This window comes from Xiphophorus maculatus, chromosome 18, assembly GCF_002775205.1.
Source record: "Xiphophorus maculatus strain JP 163 A chromosome 18, X_maculatus-5.0-male, whole genome shotgun sequence".
Lineage (NCBI taxonomy): Eukaryota > Metazoa > Chordata > Actinopteri > Cyprinodontiformes > Poeciliidae > Xiphophorus > Xiphophorus maculatus.
In genome coordinates this window covers 15,232,473-15,257,688 of record NC_036460.1, presented here as the reverse complement: position 1 = coordinate 15,257,688, position 25,216 = coordinate 15,232,473, and the positions used below count along the sequence as shown (strand labels likewise).

The 25,216-nt window shown below is 36.6% G+C and overlaps 1 protein-coding gene across 4 annotated transcripts; it reads right to left on the bottom strand.

The window, feature by feature from the left end:
- Positions 1–1,335: 1,335 nt before the first annotated feature.
- LOC111612043 (immunoglobulin superfamily member 5-like) lies at positions 1,336–24,563 on the bottom strand. 4 transcript variants are annotated; one of them, XM_023351831.1, is made up of 10 exons: positions 24,239–24,562; positions 21,417–21,512; positions 20,895–21,212; positions 14,815–14,927; positions 11,151–11,313; positions 9,054–9,185; positions 5,059–5,083; positions 4,352–4,440; positions 3,181–3,245; positions 1,336–2,103 (listed from the first exon to the last, which is right to left on the bottom strand). In XM_023351831.1, exons 2-10 carry the CDS (start codon positions 21,463–21,465, stop codon positions 1,993–1,995), a joined length of 1,065 nt encoding a protein of 354 aa, XP_023207599.1. In that variant the 5' UTR covers positions 21,466–21,512; positions 24,239–24,562; the 3' UTR covers positions 1,336–1,992. The 4 variants fall into 4 exon arrangements, with proteins under 4 accessions (XP_023207599.1, XP_023207598.1, XP_023207600.1 ...); XM_023351830.1 differs by having other exon boundaries at positions 14,800–14,927; positions 24,239–24,559; XM_023351832.1 differs by having other exon boundaries at positions 1,987–2,103; positions 4,320–4,440; positions 14,800–14,927; positions 24,239–24,563.
- Between the last annotated feature and the right edge of the window lie 653 nt (positions 24,564–25,216).

Here is a 25,216-nt window from a genome sequence, read left to right as displayed (position 1 = left end):
TACATCAAAACCAACACATAGGCCCATGGCACCAATCCCAGATGAGAGATCAACACTCAACCACCACTTCATTAGATCCACTTACTCAATTGGTTGTCAACACAATAGTGAATCCATATTTAGGCATCTATTCGTGGTGACAACAACTTCCAGAAATTCAAACAGTGCATCACAATCGAGGAAGAAAGGCGATGTAAGTGACTCTCAGTGTGACATGGTTGTTGGCACGTGACAGGCTAATCTGAGTATTCTCTAAGCTGCTGATCTGATGGGATTTTATAGAGAATGATCTGAAAAACAGAAAACATCCAGTTAACGGCAGTCATTTGGATAAAAATGTTATGTTGGTATGTCACCAATATGTTGACCAATTAAAGGTGCAAGTTGAAGTAAATCAAAATTCACAGTTCAATAAATAATAAGAGTGAACTCACACCAGAGTTGTCCATACATTGCACTAAACCCTTTAATTAAATGATTTTTATTATTATTATTACTCACTAACAAAATAAACTCTGCAGTTGTTCCTTTGCACTTGTGGGTGATAAATGCTTATCACTCACAATTGTCTTTTAAAATCTTGGAGAATTATTCAATAAATATCAAATGTTATAATGCAATTACATTTTTGATTACATTATAGAATGAACTATGTTATTAACTCGAAATTGTTTCATTTGCAGTTGATATGGTTTCTGAAATGTGATACAAAAACTCATGGCCAGCAAGACAATTAAAGTGCCAGACACACTACATTCCCCCGCAGATTCATATCTCCATCTCTACCAAGCCATTCCTCTTTATTCCCAACTATTAAGAAATGCAAATGCTTGAACAATCACCACACACAGAGATAAATCTGGAATTACTTGCATCGCCACAACAGGACTGTCAGAGCAGCACAGATCAAAATGTCAATTTTCTCTCTGGCTTTTTGCTCCTGAGTTAAACAATCAACTGGAACATGTAACTGAAGAACAGGCGTAGGTTTAATAAAAGAGTACAAATGATCAAATTTAGGCATTAAATGCTTTCCATCTGGCCTTTTAAGTCTCCTCAGAATCCATTTAGCGTGTAAATGTTTCCACTTATCAGTATTTAAAAAACAATCCTTTTGAATTCAGTACAACATTTGACATGAGGTATTAAAGTTCTCAGACATTCTGCAGGACTTTCAAATATTTATTTTTCTGTAGAACAACCTCTGTCAAAACATCCCTGATGAGTCAACACTGATAAGAACATATTTATATAACAAAAATGTTCTATGAATGATGAATCACTTTACCCTGCATGGATAATTCAAAAATGAGCAGAGAGTAACAGAGCTGGCAAAATAATTATTTATTGAAGAACAGCAAGTTTAATGTCATTTTATCCTTGTGCTTTAAAAAAAATATAAAACACTACAAGTGTGTTACAGAGAACATAAGATAGCCGTTGTTGTTGTTGTTAATTTTATTGCCGAGTGCTTTTACACGGATGTGCCGGTTAAACTGTAAATAAAGTAAAAACTAAACATCAATACTTAGTATTGCAATATTCAATAAACACAAACTTAAACATAGATTTAGGAGCTAGGCTTGCCTTTACTAACCGGTTATAAGGCAAAGTTTACTCTTAGAACACTTCGTAATATAACAAACATCGGCATTCAACTATCACAGTGCAGCAAACGCAGCTAGCATTGGGCTAATTAGCGCTAGCAAATTCAGCAAGCTCACGCTTAGAACAGATAAAAAAAACTCATCTCCCCACAGCTTACAGCATTAATATAACTCACCACGTTGGGAAACACTCATGAACGCCAGTAGGATGTGATTTTATGGTAGATTCAGCTTGTTAGCTTCAGCTAACGGCAGTCTCAGGCCTGCCGTAAGTTTCTTCTCTTCTTTCACCTCCCCTCCCATACCAATGCAAAGTAACTACAGAGCCCCCTAGCGGAATGGGAGGAGTAAATCCAACATAGTGAATACTACAAAATAAAAGTGTTTAAACAGTGGTAATTCTTCTGACATTGCTACATGTGTTGTCTTCTTGAAACTCTGTGTTTCGGCCCTCAGTGTCCAAAGAGATGCTGCTGGAGCGTACAACATCAGGGACCTGGTGAAACACATCAGGTTTAGAGTTATATTGACCAACCACCTGCAAACTTTTATTCTTTAGAGTACATACACATTGGATAAGTAAATAAAAACTAGGATTTAAGATCTGGAGGTTCTCTGGAAACAAACTGAGCCCCACATTGTCAGGAGCCAGAATGTAATTGAAGTATCACAGCTTCAGCACGGCTCTGGGATCATGAGAGCTCACGCAGAGCTGCTCCATGTAAGAGGTAGCTGGGAGAAGAAGCCTTATCTCATCTGTAGTTTCAACATATTTCACTTGCACCATATTCTTGTGAACAATGCTGTATGAAAGCATTCAAATGAACGCCCCACTCATAAACATGAGTCACAGTTCAGCTGTGTAAGGACCTTAGTTTGTAATTCAGGTTCTTGCGTCTCCTCTTAATTTGTAAATGACAACTTTTCTTTATTCATCAGGATATTAAGTAAAGACCACATCAAGAGGTCTGTGCTGTCTAATCTGTTGTAGTTTAAGGCAGAAGCTGTAATTAATCATCTAAACAAAATCCTGAGGAGGGTTGGTTCTCTTATGATCAATATTGATGACCTGAATTTACTTTGACTTTGTTTTAAAGTAATTAAAATACTGCAATGAGTGAGTGCTATTTACCATGACAACTTCAGCTTAATTTATGCCCATTTTCCATTATTAATGTGAGTTTTTAAATGAATAAGAATCTCACTATCTGCTCTGATTGGATGTTAATAAAATAGTTAAAAGTGGCTGCAGATTATATGTGACAGATTATAAACTGGACCTGTTAGTCTTGTCAATTGCCTTCAGGAGACATTTAAACTGAATTGAATGATTTCCACATAGTTTTTTTTTTGTCTATTTCAAATGAACGTTATTGACTTTATATCACTTATACAATGGCTGTGTGATGAGAGACGCATTTCCTCATGTGTTGGCAGGTTGACACAGCTACAGAATAGCTAACTGACTCAATTTTTCATTTTTAGTTGGTCACTTCCTCGTCCTCTCTGTCTGTTTCAGTATTTGTGTAGCTGTCTGGCTCATTTCAAACTACCTTTACCTCCTGTCTCTTACCTTGCGGAAGGTGTCAAAACTCATCTGGCTACGAGTTCCGATGATAATCTCACTGCTGTCCACATCTGCAGATTGAAAAACAATTTCGTTTTCCTAGACTGTTCCTGTAAACAACTGCAGTGCCCCTCACTCTAGATTCAAGGTAGAAAGCCTTTGTTCAGAAATATCAAGGGCACCACAAGCTTGTAAAACATAATTTGTCTGTTGCTAAACAAATTTTATTTTTTTCTTGTTTGCATAGGCAAATAAGCAAAAACAGTGCTTAATTACAATTCCTTCTCAAAGACGACTTTTTGTCTCCGACACATGAAAAGAGGTACATTTTGGGGGGAATTTGCTGTATGTGTAAAGCCACGTCATTAGTAGTTTGTTGCTAGAAACAAAAATTACGAATAAACATATGACATGAGAGGAAATAAATATTTAAAAAGAACCAAAAACCTTTTTTATTAGTTTCGCCCAAGCTTGTTTAAGAAGCTGCAGTGGAAAACTGCCATGTGAGGGATGAAAATGTTAAGTTATTTCTGTAAATCTAGGACACTGCATAGTCAGGACTCAACAGGGGAAGGAAGGTCTCAAAAGTAGCCAGAATGAGTGATGCTACAGTGGTTCATCAGCTTACATGACACGCTGCAGAACTGTGGAGGTGCATGACTGTCCCAGCGTACGTCTTAGAGCAAAGGCCTTGCTTTTCTTGTTTAGCAAGACTATTTACTCAGTGAATGAAGATTTTCTGAACTAATGATGGTTTAGCACTAACGTAAAATCAATGAAATTTTTTTTTATCATATTCTGCTTTTTTGAGATGAACCTGAACTGTTGTCATACTGGCTATTGGCTCATTTCAAATTAACATCTCATGTTTCTTTTATATTTAGTGTGTCTCAAACTTCACAAACAGCAACTTCACAAACACTATTAAAGCAAAGTAGCTTATCCCCTGCATTAAAATGCACCAGACTGAAAATTAGCTGTACTTGTTTAAGTTATCTTTTTTGTCAACGAATAAGGTAATACAGAATATTCTGATAGGACAGAGAGCAGAGATATTCCAAAAGTGATAAATAAAAAGCACACTTAGTGCTACTCGAAGGAATAATTACTAAAAAAAAAATATTCAAAATGAATAATTTATGTACCAAAATTGATGATCTGTTTTGCACTTTCTCACCGGTTGTGCTCTCGCTGGAAAACCCCTGGTTGACATTCCCTCCTGTCGCCTCAGCAACTGAACTTTCCCAAAACCCCGATTGGTCGGACCTGCAAAAACCCATAGAGGACGGTCCAATGAAAGAGATAACCTTTAGCTGAGAAACAGCAGAGTCACATTGTCAGAAGCCAGGCGGCTGTGAACAGACAATTTCTACTCCCACAGAGAAGTAGTATATCAGAGAGCTCCTGTATTGTTCTCAGCATAAAGTGCATTGACAGATAAAAAATGAGCACCATCATAATTTTTTTACTCAGCTTTATTAGAGCCAGCTAAAGTTCCTCAACTATGGCTGTGCATTTAATTTAAGTGAAAAATGCTGACAAATAAAATGCTTAATGCACTAGCATTAGTGTTGACAATAATAGTCTTAATGAAGTTGTTATAAATTATAAAGACTATCTAAAGAATGTCATTTCAAATTCATGTCTTTAATTTTCTTTCATAATGAGGATCAATAAGACCCTTTTCATTCTCAAACACTGGCTTAGACAATGATTCATGCTGAGTCTTCACATTAGCTTAAATATAAATGAACTGCAAGAGAAGATGCTGCATGTGTTTGGTTAATGAAAGCTCAACATCTTTGTAGGAAAGTAATTTTCTTCAAATCATTGTTAAAATGTGTTGTATATAGTGAAGCAAAATAAATAACTTTTAAGACTTACCTTAATACCTCCTGTGGGGGTTTTTCTGAAAAGTAAAAATATATACATATGACCAAATTTAACATTATGAGTTATTAGGTGCCAACTTTAGTATTATGACAACATTATGCATAGAACAACTCAACTTGCTCATTTCATCCACAGTACAACAATAAGAAAGCTGTAAATGACCTGCTGTTTATTTGCTTTGGGCCCTGCACTGATATTATTGCTTCCAGTTGGTTTGTAATGCAGCAGTAAAAGCTGCTGCTGCGCATTTATGAGTTTTGTAACAAGACTTTGCAGGTTGTATTTGCCAACGGTGCCCATGGTCATGGCAAAAGGGCTGCAATATTATCCAGCTGCAGATGAATTTTGCCTCGAGAGAGATCTAAACTCTCTCCTTTTATTGAAGGAGAAACCCACCTATCATTGCTATTTAAATCAAACCTGTCATTAGATAAATTGTTGTTTTATATTCATTCTTCTTTCTCGGTAATTTGAAAGCACACATTACACCTCAGTGAGAGGGATTACACAAAGTAGTGTTTTGTATTCTGGAAGCAAGCTGGATCCTTTGACAGGTGAAACGTCCAATGAATTTAAATTACTAAGAGGATATTCCTTCGAAGTTTCAAGACTAGACCAAGAACAGCAGTAATGGAGGCATGAGATGGTTTAGGTACTGAAAGGTCACACCTGCTTTAGGATAATCCCTCAGGCCCAAACCAGAGCCACGTTTAGCAGTGGTCCAGAATTTGTGCAGGAGATTACAATGACTTAAATTGTCTGAATTTATTTTTCTTATCCCACAGAAATATGCATCCTTCCCGCTTCCAGAACAAGAATCCCAGCCTGTATCACCTCTAAGCCTTAATTATGCTAAATGGAAATATCCTTAATGATATGATATTAAGACTGATTGTTGTATTATGAGAGTGCGGGAGGTATTACCATTCATGTGAAAACAAAAAAAGCCACAAAACTGCCCTTGAGTCATAACCACAATCATAAAAAACTGATCAAAGATTTATCTAATCTATTCGAGAATATCAGCACACTTTAGGCATGACCTCTCCAAGAAGAGTTTTTTACACTGTTTTTTGTGGGGTTTCAACAATGATCATCTTCAGTAATGTAAAGAAGATAAATTGCTTGTTATGGAGAAGAAGTTATGTTACTGTGGGGAAGGCAAGAGTGCATCCTTACCAAGCAGACCAAGTAAGGATGCACAGAGAAGTGCTGTGTTTGGAGACAGAGGTTGTTTTCCACTCATCTTTGTTTCTTGGAGAACATTGTGAATGGTTTTCAATTGCAAAACTATAGATACAGTACACATACAGTCAGAAATTAGAGACTGCAGTGTGTTTTTGACAGGCTCCACAGCGTTGCTTCTGAATCCAGTGGGACAAACTAGCTGGCTGACAGATAACATCCTATCATCCAGAAGAAAAATAATTGGGTTTCCCTGTGGCATTTATATCATGATGGTAGGATGAACATCCAAGTTAAAACCTGTTGAGGAAGTAATGGAGACTACCATCCACTGGCAAGCACAACGGATTTTTGCCACGGAAACTGAACACACATTGAAGGACAAACACTGCTGACCTAGGAGTCAAGCTCATTGGTCAGGAATGACACCCCACCACCCATACCCTCTCAGTGGTAGTTTTTACATAAATGGTGCCGTGGGAAAGTCCCTCTGCACATTTTGTGCACTACAAAGTGTGGCATTTACTACCCATTCACCGCCTACGCAAATGAGAAAAGGAAAACTTGTTTGGCAACTGAAAAATTATGTTTTTTATGAGCTTGTGATGCCCTTAGCACCTACCACCCTGGACAGCAATATCTCACATATCAAAAACAAGCACCAAGTCCCCCACTGTTAGGCTGTTGGGGGCAGTATTATGTGTTTTCCACATATTGCCGATGCAGCTCCATCTCAAATGTTGTTTGCTCTCCTACATTTAAAGGAAGATTCTTCTTTATCAACATCTTCTGAACAAGGAAATTTCTGTGTTGTTGTATTTAATATCTTTTTCTACGAAAGTGAAATTACTTCCATTGTTGCCATTTATTTAAATATTACGTAATTCATGGTTGTGTCTTTTTAAACAGACTGTGATAAATTTAGTTAAAATGAGCTAAGAACAAAGTCACAGACCAATTCATTATTCCGTAAGAAATTATTCCATATGAAGATATGCTATGGTAAGAGGCAGGGAATAAGTCAGGGCCCACTTTGCAAATGATGACATCCAGAGTTCCCAGAATTAACCCCTGCCTACATGGAGAAAATGTGCAGCCTTCATGCAGAAAGACTCCAGGTAGAAATTCAAATACCAGGATCTCCTGGCTGCAAGGCAACATCAGCTCTTGATTATAGCTTTGAAATGTGTTCTGGTGTTTAATGCTTATGTGGCTACTGGTGTTAGTTAGGCCTCAACAATAAATCAATAACAACTTATATCGCAATAGGAACATGATTAATATCAATAAATAATATGTCTGATAGAATATTCAATAATTTCACAGGACTCCAATCCAGAACTGCTCAGCATGCTGGGGGACGTGGGCATAGGAAAACCTTCAGCCGCTCAACCTCTCACAGCCAGGTAAACAAGGTTGGTGGCATCAACTCACTCAGTCTCTGGTTACCTAGCAACAACTTGTGGTGTAATTTGCGCAGCAGCTTCATGTTTCACCAATGAGCCTCATAACTGTTTATTAATAAACAACAACGGCATGGAGTGAAAACTGTGGCTAAAACAGGAAAAGAGTGCTTCAGATATTTGAAAAGAATAACTATTCAATAAATATAAATATTGACTGAAATGAAACACATATATGATGCATTTTTCAACCATATCATCCAACCCTACCACCAGTTATTCCAGTAATTGCTCATTTTTCCCTTGAACCTAAGCTAACTTGTGGTCTGGATTACAGACCACAAGTTTATATTCAAAGATGAATATGTCCTAGTTACAAGTCATTTCTTCATGTACTTTATCACAGTAATTACAGTACAAATCCAATAAGACAAATATAATGTATTTAGTTCATTCTGGTAGAAATTGCTTTGGCTTTAGGTGAAGGAGCTGATCCATATTTTCATCATCAATATTAGCAGCAAAACTAAATATGTTTTCTATGATGTTTAATGTCCAGCATAATCTGTGTGCTCTCTATGCACTGCAGCTCTGTGTTACAGTAGATTGTGTCCATTCAAATATAATGAGTCATTCAGCAGAAACCAGCAGTGATCTCACGTTCCCAAAGGCACACTACATTTTTGTCCATCTTGTCAACAGCAGCGATCCTGTTTGCCTGCAGACTGATAACCTGTCCAAGGTTGCTACCGTCCCACACAGAGTAAAATCAGGACAATGAGTCTTTGTTTTGCTGCAACTGCAACATGCAAAAGTTTGGGAACTTCCAGAATCCTAAAACCGGTTTTAGTGATGGTGCCATTGGTTTTTTGGTTTTTATTTCTGGGTTTTTGCTGTTGTTGTTGTGTTGGATGTTTACTTTTCATGTTATTCAGAAGACTGGGAAAACACTGCCAAATTAAATTTAAGGAAATACAAATGACACCTCCCGCTCTCCCTCCAAAAATTACAATTATTTCTCTAAATCGTCAGTGTCATCATGACTTATACCTCAATTCTTCAGAAAGATTACATTATAACTAACAATTTCAAATTGTATCCTTTCTCCCTACCAGCTTTCTATCTTATTTATTGTTCAATATCTCCAAAACCCCCTTTAGCCTTTTTTATTTGCCCCTTATTGGTGTGTACACTGTTCTGTTTACAGCTGATGTTCTGCTTTTGTCAGAAAAGATTCAGAATGCCCTTGTTGAAGGCTACTACAGGGCTGTCCCAGCATGCAGCCAGCCACCTCTATGCTTTATTATACTTTAATCACAGTTTCTGAGCTGGAAAATTGTGGTCCGAGCGGGGCGTTTGTTCACTTAGAGCAATTTTGGGAAGGACAAAAGTGCCTACTTGCTTTTCTGCTATGCCTGTAGCAGAGGACAGTGCAGATGGAGAGCAGCACAAGCAGCAGAAGAGCAGCGAGAGACGCAGTTACTGCCACAAGGATTGTGCAGTCATCCTCTTCCTCCAACACCTCTGCGACTGAAGAGAGAAGGTCACATTTTTGCTTCATTACAGTGTTGAAGTAGTGGGAAAGCTCTGCAATATTCAGACACACAGCAGAGAGATCAGAGAAAGATTTGGATTTTAGACATGAGGGTGTTTTAGACATGAGAAAAACGATGAAAATAGATTTTAAAAAGACTTTTCAAAGCTGTGGCCATTTCAGCTGTTTTCAACCTGTAAACTGCCATGATTCAAGCTCATGCTGTTTCAGTTTCGTAACCCTTTCTTTTCTCTACTCTTCTTTTATAACAGGTGCACTCTGTGATGATTCACTTGCTTCCCAAAACAGAATGGGAATGAAAAATATAACAGATTAAAACCAAAACACAAGGACAGAAAATATCTGAAAAAAAATAGAAATTCAAGATATGAATTTAATACATGTATTGAATTCATATGTCATTAGTTAAGCATATCTACCACAACTGATGAGTATCATAGAGGGTAAAATGGAGTTTTGAATGAAGTAGGTTAACTAAGAACTGTTCAATAACTAAACTTGGATGTTTTTAGGATCAACCGTTTATCCTCGAAGATATAATTTATTTAGTTTTGTTTGTTTTTAATTTGTGGGATTGTGTTAAGAATTATCGTTATTCAGTTTAGCGATAATTCGTTGAGCACTTATAGTCATCTTTATAGAAATAAGGGTTAACCATTTCTGTTTTCTCCTTTAAAGAAATACATTGACAATGGAGGGCTCAAATTAAAAGCTAACTTAGCATGTTAAATAAGGTAAATGTAAAACCTTTAATGCAGTTTGAGTGAACATCATATAAAATATTTTAAAACCATAACATTATAACTTGAGGAACTTTGTATTGATAATTTTATTCTATTTATCTACTTTGTTCCTCAGATCTGATCCCAAAATACAACAATTGGTCAAATTTTAGAATAAAGCTATATTTGTATGAGAAGAGCACAGCTGTATGAATTGGTTTAAACAGAGAGATAATTAGTGGTAACAGAGGCTGATAAAAGTTTCAGCTTTGACTGCAGAGATATTTTTAGTAGCCAGAATAGTTTATTAGGAACATTCTTTACATTCCTTCACTTCTACTTTATTTACTACAGTAAAAACTTATTGGCAGGGCACAAATCAAACCCTCATAGCAGACTTGTACTTTTTGATCTATGCTGAAGTATTGGGTGTATTTTTACAAAAAGAGCATGTTAAGCATTTTGGATCAGTGGAAATTGTTTTGTGTTTTAGTCATCTCTGTTGAAGCTTGCATACAGCTCAAAGTTTATACAGATTTTGAACTATGATCATTTTTAAATGGGTTTCTGCCTCTGACCACCTGTGGAGGCCAAAGTAAGATTATAGGGTTTTATTTGTTTGTGTTACTTTTTTAAAATAAATAGGTTTATATTTGGGGTCACTGGATCATTAACTTTGAAAATATCAGACATTAATGTTTAAACCTGCAGGACTGGTTTTTATAATGAGATTACGGAGGAAAAAATACACCTTCCCATTTAGTGTGGAGTGACTTGCCAAAGACAAAGAAATTAGGAAACATAATTTATTTATTTCTTAAAATCAATTCTATTTATTTTTTAAAAGGTAGTCAATTTAATTAAAATTTAATTGAAGTTGCACTTTTACTTACTGTAGTTTTCAGACCATAAACACTTTGAAACAATGTGAGTATAAAAATAAGTTGTTCACGTTTAATATTTTTGTTTTTATTTGCACCTCTGCTGATGCCGATAACAGATGTCAATGCACGCATTCAAGGCTAAGGAAGACTTCGTGGCAGAGCAGTTTTACACTTCACAGTGGAAATACACACACTGATAAACAGATCAAACTCCAGAAATTGAATCCTCCTCCACACAACACAACTTAAAAAAACATTCTCATCTAAACCTTTACCATAGGGACAACAAATCTCTTAAGATGCAGAAAAAATGTTTTAAAAAGCTTCTTCTCACCCACTGTTAGGTTGACGCTGCTCTCCAGAGGTTTTTTGAGGGCAGACACTGAGACCAGACAGCCAACCACAGAGCTCCTCCCGGCCTGGATGCTAAGGTTGCTGGAGACAGCGAAGAGATTCTCCTTCTCCTCTGTGCTGATGTTGTATTCGTCCCGACTCACCTGAACCCCGTCAACCAGAAAGACAGATATTTATCAAAGCGACTGCAACTCATCAAAACCTTTTTAATATCTAAACTAATTTATCTGCAAGTGGCCCAGACAGATCTGTGAAGCTTTTAAGCACACATCTGTTTGACATACAGCCAAAGAAATACATTGTTTTATAAATTTTTTTACAAAAAAGCCCTTTGACACAATGTCAAAAGTCTTTACTTTGAAGAACCATTTTTTTACTGCAAATTACAGCTGTAAATATGTTGGAGTGTGTTCCTCGAATATGTTTGAAGACTAAAATTTTATCCATTCCAGATCAGATTTGTGTAGTGCAGGACTAGTGGTCGTCCACACAACAGATTTTCCCACCTGAGCTGCTGACTGCTGCAGCTTCTCCAGAGTTATTGCTGAGAATAATGTTAATGCTGCTTCTCTAATTAATGTTCTACTGGTTCAATATGTCAGATTTAGATGGACAGATGATTTGCGGATGTGTTGTGCACTTTCCATTATTAGACCAAGAATTCAGCAGAGCTCTGTGAAATTCTCTAAGCTTGTAATATGGTTTTATAAGTAGACCTTGCTTTTACCTTTCCCACGTTTATACCCAGGTTCTTTCTGTTTTATTCGTGCTCATCATGCTGTTTCTTCACTAATCCTCTCTAACAAACCTCTTATCTTCACAGAGCAGCAGAAAACTGAGATTAAGTTACAGTTTGACTCTTTTTACTAATTAGGTGACTTCTGAAGGAAATAAAGGGTTTAAGCATAAAAACACCAGATATTCTTTTCTTTTTGTATCATAATTATCTGCTACTTTATCTTGGACTATGACATAAAACTTTAATGAAATATGATAACATTTTCGGTTCAAGAAATATTAGTATTTTTGCAAGCTAGGTTTTTCATAAAGCTCTAAGGGATTTTATAGTAGATCTTCTGTTAGAGGACCCACAGTTCATGGAAAAACAATTATTTGTGTCTATTTGTAGCACAAGTAACACTGCCTAATCACATGAAAGCATTTTATTTAAAAACATGTCTGCATATAAAACATGAAAAAGCAAATCTGCTCCCTTCAGATGTAGGCTTTATACTAATATTGCAATAATCTGCCTTTACTTTAAAGTGACACATGTATATCAGAATATTTTGACTCAGATAAATATTTTTGGAGTATTTCATATATTTACTGAAAAAATATAAGCAATTAGATAATAGACAATGATTTTCTGTTGTGTGATTTGTCAAATCAATTAAGGAGATTAATTTTCACAGCTAATCTTAGGTATGTACTGTATCCTCTACATGCAAATATCAAATGAAAATAAATTACTTTTAGCACGTTTTTGCAAAAAAACATAAAAACATGTCTAGTTTGTAAAAAAAAAAAAAAACAGCCGAAACCTGCAGAGGTAAGGTAACAGCTTGGAGCAGGTTGTGGTCATTTTGTCATTAAAAGTTGACCTCCATTTTAATAATCAGTTCACTGAATAATTTAGGAAAATGGTTCAGGTAGGATAAATTGATCAGTAACCAAAAAATAATTATAGTGGAATAGATGCTCAATCAAATCAGCTTTTTAATCCCCTAAAAGCGGTTAACTGAGAAGCACTTTTCCTAAAATAGTCACATTCTCTGTAGAAATGATTACAGCACTATACAAAAGTCTCCAGTCCCTTTCAATCTTTTCCCACATCTGTCATTTTATAAACACAAATTCAAATAATTTTTTTGTGGAAACAACACAAAGTAGCACAAATTCCATTGAAGTGGATGGAAAATCCAACTTTTTGAATGAATAGATTTTCTTAATGCACTTGAACTGTAAATATTTGGGAATGTACTAAAAGTGTACAAAAAAAAACATATTCTCAGTGGAAGTCAATGGCAGAGAAAAAGGCCAAATGGGCTCAGATTGCTCTGTTTAGTTCAAAGTCCAATTTAAAGGCTCAAGTTAGAAATAACATTCAGTATCAAAGTTTGCAGGAGAAACTGACCACAAACTCAGAGGATTACCACATCTTGACATCTCTTAAATCTCAAGATGAACTGATGAGATGAATTTCCACCTCTATTAAAATGATTCCACAGAGTGCAGAAAAGAAACCACTGGTGGCTACAGCATGTAAGTAATTCCTGGGACTTGCCTGAATGCCGGTGAAGGTAGAATGCTGGCATTTTTGATGATTTATTTCTTGCTAACATTCACAGGGAGAGTCCAGAGCATTCTCTTTCTTCAGGTTCAGACACATAAATCAAGACTCATCTCATTCAGACCATAGCCCAGTCCACTTACTGAAAGCTTAATGCAGTGATATATAATGCATTAAAAGAAAGTCTACCTTCACAGCAGCTTTTACTCTCTCTCTCTCTCTCTGAACTACTGCAGGGATGTAGCAAGTCTGGAGTACATTAAATGGTCTGATCAGGATTGTTTAAGAGAATTTATGTTTAAAGGCAATAAAAAAATAATACTTTACCAGTAGTATTTAATTTTCATTGCATCTTCATTTAGTGTAAATCAGATTAGTTGATGCTAAAAGCTGAAATTAACAGCCCATCTGACAGTGTCCAAGACCAAAGCAGAATTTTTTTTATCTTAAGACATTTTAAGTCTCAAAAATATCTCAGCAGTTTATGGTGACAATATTTGATTAACCTTTAGGCTGATTTTACCTTTGCTTTGGGCATTTATTTACAAAGAAAGTGATGATTATTTATACGGAAAGCTAAGGTGTTCCACCACCACCACCAATCTTCAAGTGTGAAACATGTAATGAGCACAGCATGCGCTAGGCTAAAGTTAGCTAGCTTCCTCTCTGTTTTGATATGACTCCCTGATAGTTTGGCTCTTAACATGTTTTTTTTTTGTGTGTGTGTGGTCCCAATTAATCACACACAAAAAAACTTGTTGAAATAGTTGTTCTGCAGTTTACAAAACAAAGCACTTTGCTTTGAAGCATTATGCTGCACGGCATTACAGTCCACACGTCTGTTGGACTTGAGGCGAACCTGCCCTAAAAGAAAGCTGTAGCATGGGTTTGGATTTACTTTTTCTTTGGTTATGATTTAGATCTGAGAATTATTGGTTCAAATTTAAGGGTTCATATAACAGTGAGTGCTTTAGCCACAAGTCATTTTTGAGAATTGAGTTTTTTAAAACAGTAGCAGTGTGCTTTGGTCTCTGACAAATTGTTAGTTTCAGACTCATCTGCAATAATCTCAATTTAAACCAAATAAATGCAAAAAAAAAACTGATCCAATGTATTTTTGGTAAAAGGCCTGATCTTGTACATCACTTTATTTAGTTCAAAGGATCCGAAAGCACTTTAAACTGCATTCAGTCTTTCAATAATGTATGTTTTTTTAAGTTAACACATTATTTTATGCTTAACTATGGTACACTAAATGCAGCAAAAACATTCTTATGATGAATGAATGTATAACCAGCAGCAAACTAAGTAAATGATATACGTATTAGGTATTTACCTTTTTGTCATGTACCTGCCATTGAAGAGTGGGTTCAGGGTACCATCCCGCTGCTTGGCACTGAAACAGGACCAGCTCCCCTTTAAATGCCAACCGGTTCTCTCCGAAGACCTTCACATTGCCCTTTTCTGCAGGAGGAAAAAAAATACGTGTACTCACATGCTTGAATTAAGTACAGTTATTTTTTTGTGCTCTTTGTATTTACAAATATATTCCATATTTTTTGTTAAAACATTCTTGACATAAGCTGAGAATTTGCTTGGCCTGATCCTTTACAAAAGATGGATTCCTGAGTGGCTGTTCTGGTCTCTGATTCTCACTTGGCTGATGAATGCCTCTCCCTCTATTCCCCTTCATCTCCTTCTCTGGCAGCCAGATGAGCTACAGATGAGGTACTGAGCTCCCTGAGAGACACAGTATCACTGTGAAGTCAGATGCCTGGTAAAATGAAGGACTGTTGATGCAACAGTTAATTCCTATCGACAGATAGATAATTGGAGATGCTTTGGTAGTTTGTCTATGCTTAATGACAAGCCTGTATTGATTAATCCTCGGATGTTTTGTACAAATCATTGCTGTGCTTTTTATGCCACATGCTTTCATTTGATGGGTTGATTTTTTGTCATGGATGTTGTATCTGATGTGTGGACCGACTGATTCAGATCGGGCAACTGTAGTTGCTGTGGAACTGCAGTCTAATTGGCACCACATGATGGAAGGATCTGGATGATTTCTAATGACTGATGTGCCCAAACAAAAAAAAGTGGTTTGTGAATCTGATGCATCTAATACTCTGAGAATTCAAAAATGAGTACATCTACAATGCTTGATAAAGACACCTTGATATTTATCACTTTTACTCCAGGAATATCCTGTATTTAGCTCCATCTATCTTCCCATTATCTCTGACCATCTTCCCTGTATTTCTGTTAAAGGAAAGCATCCTCACAGCATGATGCTGCCACCACAATGGCGTATTCAGGATGAGACAGCATTAAATTAAAAAGTGCTCCGAAGAACAATTGTAAATGACATTACAGAAAAGCATTGTTGTGATGGCAGCAGGATTTTCTTAAAGAGACAGTGGCCCAATTTCAAGGCGTCAAATTGTGAAGTCAATTTTCTCTCAAGTTGTCTTTGATATACAGCATTTTTATGACAGCTGGAAGTAATATAATTATTTGATTGTGCTATAAAATGGCACTATGTGGCTGGAAAATACATAATAACACCCCTTTAAATTAACAGTGCAGATCACCTACTCTCCACACACTTGCTTGGGTCTATCTACCATACCTCTACAAGTCATATTACCTTGGAGAGGTTCTATCTTCTCTGATTTATACCAGAGATCTGCTGCTTGTAGTCAACAGCATATGCGGTCATATTGATCTGCTCAAGTGAGGAGTTTGTGTTGATGTACTGCATTTGTGATTGAGCGAGCAACCAGACACAGCAGCCAGTGTGCAGTCACTTTTACATAATATTCAAACAGAACAATTAAAGCAGAGAGTGGTGGAGGAGAGTACACAGAGTCAATTGGCCTCGCTGTAAATTTGTGGCTCAACTCGCTCTGTATATTTGAGTCCGCAGTAAACAAATCAAGAGCAAAGTTGCTGACTGTTAACTTGCAGTGCCAGCATGTGCGATTAATTCAAAGGCCATGTCAAACCATAGCGATCTTCTGTATCAAGACCCGGGAGGGGGCTGATTCACCATACACTACTGTTAATGGCTGCACGTGTCAGTGGGGATTTGTGGCACTGGCTCTTTTCATAATATATTGGAAGCAGTGGGCCATTGGGTTTTTCTTGACTCAGTGCAGCGGATGATTCCATGCTTTTCCCCTCCCCCTGAGCACTCATTTTAAATGCAGTTACTGTAAATGAAAATATGGTTAATAATAAAAGGACAACAGGTCCAAACAAACCCTGCAGATTCAAGTATCCAGTCAACTCTTAACTTGATGTAGCCAGTGGTTTCTGCGGCACTCCTTTGAAAGATTAACATATAATCAGTTTCAATACTTCCTACAAAGTAAACATAAATGGCTTAATTGACTTTTTGTAAAGTAAACAGTTATTGATCCTGCAGCAGACATCAGCATTCAGTAATTGTTATGGATGCTAAAAACAAGAATAAAAACCAAATGTAAACTCATGAAAAATAAATCTACTTTCATGTATTTAAAATGAATACATTGTATGACTTATGAATCAGTCAAGAACATAATGAAGAAAAAAGTGGTTCCAAATAATAAACTTTAACTAAGCCAATATTCAAACAATCTTGTAGTATATTTAGTCATTATTGTGAATTTCAGAGAGTAAATCTTTAAGAGATAACAAGAAAATAATTTCTAACCAAGTTATAATTTGATTGTGAAAAACAGAGACCGATAAGGTATGTATGGGTGAAGAAGCTCAGAGAGGTAAGCCGGGGCAAGATTATGTAGTGATTTAAAAACGAACATAAGAATTTTAAAATGAATCCTAAAATATACAGGCAGCCAGTGAAGTGAGGCCAGGACAGGGGTCACGTGTTCCCTCTTTCGAGTTCCTGTCAGCAGTCGTGCAGCAACATTCTGTACTAGCTGCAGACGTGAGAGCAGCGACTGACTAACTCCCAGATAAAGTGCGTTACAGTAATCCAATCGAGTTGAAATAAAAGCATGGATCACTGTTTCAAAATGCTGCCTGGAAAGAAAAGATTTCACTGACGCCAGTCGCCTTAAATGATAAAAGCTGGACTTAACCACGGCTCTGATTTGGCTATCCAATTTAAAATCACTGTCCACCTTAAAACCAAGATCTGTAATAACAGGTTTAAAATAAACCTCCAAGGGTCCCAGGTCAACAGAGGAGGACTCACAGGAGCCACTGGGTCCAAACACCATCACCTCTGTTTTGTTTTCATTACAATTTAAAAAGCTCAAGGCCAACCAAGCTTTAATATCACCTAGACATGCCAGGAGATGTTTGATAGAATGTACATCCTTTTGCTTCAGGGGCAAATAAATCTGACAATCATCAGTGTAACAATGAAACGAAATCCCATCTTTCCTGAGGACAGAACCCAGAGGCAGTAAATAAAGAGAGAAAAGCAGTGGGTCCAGAATTGAGCCCTGTGGGACGCCTTAACCTCCTGAGACCCGGGCTTTTGTTTGATGTGCATTTTTTATGTCTCCTTACTATTTGGGATTAGTATGACCTCATTTTAGTTGAAATTAAATTTTAGCTTTCTATGTGCTCTTGAACTGTGTCAAAACCAATGCCCTCATATGAGGACAATGGGTCTGTTTTTGCATATACATTTTCTCCTTGTCATTTGGGATCATAAGGACCCAATTAGCCTAAAAATGAAATTTTAGCTTTCTACCATATGTGGTTATCTCAAAACCCAATGTCCTCAGACGAGGACATTGGGTCTATCTGTGTGACGATAAGACCATGCAATCAATGTTATTATTTACATCTGTGTTTACAAAAATGTAATGTCCTCATATGAGGACGCAGGGTCTCAGGAGGATAAGGCATTGAAGCAGCAGATGATTCAGAGTCACCAATCTTGATCGAGATTGTTCTCTCCTCCAGGTAAGACCTGAACCATTTAAGAACAGTGCCACCAATACCTACAACGTCGTGTAATCGCGATATTAAAATGTCGTGGTCTACTGTATCAAAGGCAGCAGTTAGGTCAAGTAAAATGACTTGGTCTTCCTGCCTGAAAAATTGCAAAACAGTCACCAAACCAGGATGTTTTTTTACCATGCATCTATTTACACCTATCAGGAGGACATTTTAAAGCACTTAGGAGAAAAACTTTTCTCTATTCTACTCATAGCAAAGTCATTGTAAGAAAATATTTTTAACTTTTTGTTGTTTTGTGTCACAATCTGAGAAATTTTAGAAGTACTAAATAACCCAAACAGAAATGCGACACAGTATGAAGTTTTCATAAAATAGTGTACATGAAGCTAAGCATGAGATTTGAGCATTTTTTTCACTAATTATCATCATAAAATGAAAAAAAACTAACTACAAGGAGAAATTAATCTCTTTGCATTGGTCTAGCTGCATGAGATGGAAATGGTTTGTTTATGGATATAAAATGAATGGACAGGTTGAAATGGAAATGCTTATGTACAAAATGGGGCCACAACATGAAGAACATGTTACTTTTCCTAGAGTCTGCCTAAACATTCAAGGAGCTGTGTTCTGTGCTTTTTATGTCTAAACATTTTGCTGGGGTTGTCGCCTCTATTTATGGTCACTAAAGACTTAAAAGTAGGATGAGAAAAAGTATAAAATTCCTGAAATTTGCTAAATGAAATAGCAAATAGAATCTGCAAATAGCAAATTTGCTATTTGCTATACAAAAAAGGAAAGCCTTATCTTGTTCTCAGCTCCTATCCAGTATGTAGAAGTGTTTCCAATAAGTAGGAGCATGATAAATGAGAGATTCTCCCACAAGTCAAGATTATACTGCAGCACTCTTCAGCTTCTGAATGCAAGAGAACTAGCAGTCCTCATCAACTCTTGAATCTTAAATTATCTCACAACCTCTGGCTCAACGTTTGTATAAGATCCACAAAATGAGGAGGAGAGAGGAGATTGGCTGCAGGTGCAGGCTGTAAATCCTGCTCTGCTGCCTCATTCGACTGGCATGGAGTCTATCCATTTCCAGCTTGTATTTATAACGGCAGTCCAATCAATTCCCTGCCCCCACCCACACTGCCATTAAACCGTTGTCACAGAAACCATCAAACATGTCCGGCAAACTTCCTTCCACCACACTGGCCCTAATAATTCCCTCCACACTCTATTATTGATCCTATGCATGCATGTTCAGTTGCCTTCGCAGAAAACGAAAAGCTTCCAAGCTTCATCATTAGTAAAAGAAAGGAACTTAAGAAGTGCAAGTTGAATGCTGTGCCCCTCCTTTTGTCTTTTATTGAAGCAGGGGATGTGTGGGCGGGCAGAATGAAAGCTGCTGCACAACTTCTGCTGTGTCCTTTCTTTTACCTCTGTTTTTACCCGTGCTGCTTTCTGCTTCATCAAGGTTAAATTCAGTGTGTTTCTGCACTCTCTCACATGGAGTCTTTTTTTTTTTTTAGAGACAACTTGCCATCTGCTTGTTTTCTTTGGCTGGATTGTGTGTGTGCGTGTGCAGGGGTGTGTTTGTGCACACACTTTTGTTTGCCAGAATATCCTTGGGAGAACCAAAAAACAAACCCTTAAATTTTCTGCAGCATAAAGATAGCGATGCACTGAATAAACATTAACCGTCCAGATTTGCAGTGGGTATGAAAGTGTTCATGCTCCTTGAAGTTGTTCACATTTCATCATGTTGCAACCACAAAAATCATTGGGTTTTAGAGGGATTTTCTGTGATCAACTAATAAAAAATGGTGTACAACTGTGAAGAGAAAGGAAAATGATAAGCAGTTTACAGAATTTATGCAAACATAAGGAGTAAAATAAGACTAGAAATTGGCTCTTTAACATACATGCAACCCATTTTTTGTAGTGGTAAGCTACAACTACACACACCATCCTTATGGTTAAATATGATGGTGGCAGCATCATGCTGTGGGGATGGTTTTATTCAGCAGTAAAAGGGAACCAGGTTGGAGCTAGTGTGGGAATTTGGATGGAGCTTAAATCTAGATAATCCTGCTAAGAGGTAGAAGAAAACTTAAGACGGAGCAAAATTTAACTTTGAACAAGGACAACCCTTAACATACAACCAGATCTACATAAATAATAATAAAAAAAACAGATTTGTGTTATAAATCTACGTGCCGAACTAAATCCATTTGAGAATTCATGATCAGGCTGACAGTTGATGTTCACACATTCTTTCCATCCAGACTTTTTTTTTTATCCGAAAGAAAATAAATGTAATTTTTACATTTCCAATTCACACTTATGTGCTACTTGGTGTTGGTTGAAAATGTTACTAACACTGATTCTGATATAAAATCTTTCTATATTTTGAAAAATAAACAAATGCTTAAAATCCTACCAGAGTGTGACATTTAATTGCTTCAATCCTGATGCAAACATGCACACAGATGTACAGTATGTGCTCACCTTGAACAAACAGCTCTGCTGTCCTTCTATCAATGAGCTGCAGATCACAAGCAACTTGTCCTTGGTTGCTCCTCTCTGTGTGTCTCAGGATAAACTCCCAGCATTCTGTATTTGATTTGGAACATTTTACAGCTGTCATGTTCGGGTTGACAGTAGGTAAAACACCATTCAGCTTGTCGATAGTTAGTACTGGTCTATTTCCTAGCAGCCATGTCATAACAGTCCAAGCAGTATTGGAGGTGCTGCACCTAAATTTGGCCTCGTCTCCTCCAACAACCGTCAGGCTTGCAGGAGTCAGCTTCATCTGTGTTCTGGCAGCTAAAGACATGATCAAGATCATCAGTTGTTTTACACACATCGTATATCTAAAACACATAAAGATATTAAAAAGATCTAAAATTTTACAAAAAATTAACTGATGTCATGTTTTGCGTTGAATGGAAAAGTCGGCTATATCATCATTAACCGACTTCTGTGGAGAACCTGTAACTAATCAAGAAGAAGTGTTTGTCTGGACCTTACCTTCAGTCCACCATGAAAGAACAAGCACTAACAGAGGAAGAATCTCCATATTTAATATGTCAGTCCAGCCAGTCAACTATTGTATGGCAGAAAAGCCTTTAAAAAGAAAAAACAGTCATTAATTATATGCACCACATTCACATATTTATCATCTGTTGTTGTTTTTCTTTGGCGAGGGTCATGAGGCATCTGTCTTTTAAATCTTTTGACTTACTTCATGTTGTCAGAAAGCATCTATTTATCTGATTTCTTTATTCTCATTTTAACAAGAGGGGCAAATATATTTTACAATGGACCGGGTTGGTTTGGACAGCTATTTTCGTTAATAAATAAATTCATCATTTGAAAACTTTCTTTGTATTCATTCAGGTTATATTTGTCTGACATTCAGTTTTCTTTTTATCTGCAATATTTCAAGTGTGACAAAAAAAAAGAGAAAAACTGCAGAAAACTGTAATGGGGTATGCAGTTTTTTTGTGTTTTGTTTTACAGCATACCAGCATTGGGTATAATCTCATAGATTGTCTCAATAAAAGTTCCAGAGTAATGAAATCTGGTGCAAAAATTTGCAGAAGCCCCAATCCATTCCATAGTATTTAGCTCAGGCATACATATTTTTCTGAGACGAGAAGCATCGTAAGATTAAGTAGGAAAAGAAAACATGACAAAATATCTGTCAGACCAGGCCATTGATAGTCCCACCAATAACTATCAGATGAAATTTTAATCAAGTTTCCACATTATGTTCTTCATAATAATGAAAATTAAATGTATTTAGCTTTTCTTTTTTTTTGCGCTCATGTTTTGGAGTCAGAGGAGTTATAAAACAATCACCACCAGAGGCTTGAGCCATCAAAAATGCCCTTAAAATGACTGAATGCCTCCTTGACAGCCCAGTCTTTCTTGCCTAACTTGTTTACATCTGCAGGAAGTGTATTTGCATAATGCCTCTACAGTAGCTGAGTCTGGCACAGTCGCAAACAAACAAAGAGCAGCTGCTTCACACTCCACTGTTTAGAACTAATCTGTACCAGCAGGGCTTTCGTGAAAGAAGTCTCGGTGCTCTTATACATGAAAGCAACATCAGGGACTAGCAGCACCATTACAGACCCTTCAAATCTCTACTCATTTCATCAGTATCTGCTGGAACACAACAGTGCACTCGACTTCCAACATCTAGCTCTGATACACCTGTCCAGAGTGACTAAATATGGCAGAGAAGAATAGATTCAGCTTATGCTTTCAGTTTTTTTACCATAAGCATTTATTTTAATATTTTTGGATTCAAAACCTGTGCTTCACTTAAAAACAAAACCTTTTTAAAACATTTTTACAGCATGTATCTTTTTAAAAATTGTTCAGCAATCATGCATGGATTGTTGTATTACTGGCCATCATATTACTGGCCACTTTGGCAGTGGAAAGTGTTTTGCAATTTGAAAATTATGATGACTTCTTTAGGAATATTGTTTAAGCTTTTTGAAATTGTACCTGTCTGCAGTCGGATTCTTTATGAGTCATTTTGAGATGCTCTCTTTCAGTAAAGATATCCTACCTTAGGGTTAAAAATGCATTATTAAGAGATTTACTTTGCAGCACACACTGCTTGAGCTTTAAATCTCTTCAACACTTTGTTTAAACCTTTTTTTTAAATTGTGTCTGAAGAAAACTGTACGACGGGTGTTTTTGTATAATGCATGAAATCGCGGCGGCAATGTGAAACTCCAGAGTAATTTCCATACTCATTATCATAACTCTTAACACCTTATTTCAGCACATCTGAGGTTTCCATGCTGTGGTTACATTTTTACTGCGGAATAAATGTGAATAACATCTGAAGCTCGGCTGATTTAAATACAAAAGGTTAAGAAGTGGGGATTTCTGCAGATAGCATCCATTAGATCTAATGCAAACCTGATGATGCACAGGTTTCATGAAATTTATAAGCTTACCCACTTGGGAGATTGAGTAGAATATAAGAATAAAAAAATGCCCTTTTCGTTTTGCTGTTGAGCTGGACATCAGATTTTTAGATAACCCAATATGAATGCTCTTAAAGCTCCACATTAGAGAATTTGGTTGCAGGTCTTTCATGGATCAAATCCCGATTGAATACATTGAATTGGTTACAAAAAATAAAAAGTATTTGAATTACAGACATGGTGAACAAGTGATGTAGCATGCTAAGACATTAGCACATTAATATAAAACATTTATTTGTTCTTTATTGGGGACAGGCTGTAAGCAAATCTGAACTGCATTTATCTTAAGTATAGAAATATGTTTCATTTTGTCTTGTATGACTTGCCTTACAAAATGTTACTTTATAATTATTTTAAATATTGCAAAATTGCTCTTTTACAAATGTATGGAACTGTAAGAACAATAAATCATCTTGTTTCCTAAAAGAATATTATGTGAAACCTGAGAAACCTTTCTGCATTCTTTGCTGCATTTTTCTCACCGTTTGATAACCAAGTTATCAAACGGTGAGAAAACTTGCCGGCAAAGATGCAAACAATCTTTTCCAGCAGAAAAGATAGTTTGTATTGTTTGCATCTTTTCCTGTGAAATTACTTCACAAGTGTTATGTTGTATGTTGTAACTATAACAACCTGTAGCTGATATATTTACTTTAAATTCAAGTCAGTGTATTACCACAAATTGAAAAATGTACCGTTTAACTGAAACAAAATCATCAAACTCTATCACGGTCCCATGCCTGACATATGTGTTTCTAAGTTATTTCTAATTTACATATTAATAATAAAATGAAAGTATATTGAACAATAATCGTCCATAAACTCTGCTTCTTTTCTTACCTCAGTCTGGTGTTCCTGTGCATAAACACACAAAGTGGATGCATATTAACCATGCTGTTTCTTCTTCATACCCAGTGTTCGGTGATCTCACCCAAAACTGTTCTGTTAAACATTACTGAGCTTTGGGAACTTTGTCCCATGACACACACAAACTCACACACACACATAGCGACTCTGTAAACACAATCCACTGATAGTACTTGATTTGTGAGTTGATTTACATGTTTGGGTAAAACGTCTACCAGAGATAAATTTTTCAACTTTGCTATGGTAGGTGTTTCCTTGGAGCCCAGACTTATCAGGGGTTCAATTTAGCACCTAATAATAAACATGTGGATCATATTTTTTCATTTGTTCTGTTAGGAATATGTAAATGAGATGGCTGAGATGCTGTCTGTACATTTTTTTTGTCTAAAGTAGCTTAAAAAACTAAACAAATGTTTAAAACGTTAAACATTTGTAACAGGGTGTTTGGGACAATGCTGATGTTGTGGATCATTACAATGCGTATTTCTGTGACTGTTTTTATATGCTTTTATTTAATTACAGGGAATATGTTTTATTCATTCACTTATCTTCCATACCACCACTAAGCCTGTGCAGGGACACAGCAGGGGAGCACTTGCCAATCACCAGCGATCAACCTTTAAAAACACAGACAATAACCACATAGTCACCACACACTCACACCAAGGATCAATTTAAAATTTTCAATTAACCAGAGTGCCCAGAACCCAGAAGATGGGGCAAACCTGCAAACTAAACACAATGGGACTCAGAATTAAACACTTGCTTCTAATGCTTTTAAAGCTGTCATGATGGATATATTTTTCATATGACCATTTCTTTTGTGCAATGCTTCATACCGTCAGTATTGATACATCCTCGGAGGCTTTTTCTGGCTTCTAGAGGGATAATATTTGCTCACAGTTTTGCTTTTACTTTAATATCATCTTCCTTTGCTTTTAACACTGTAGC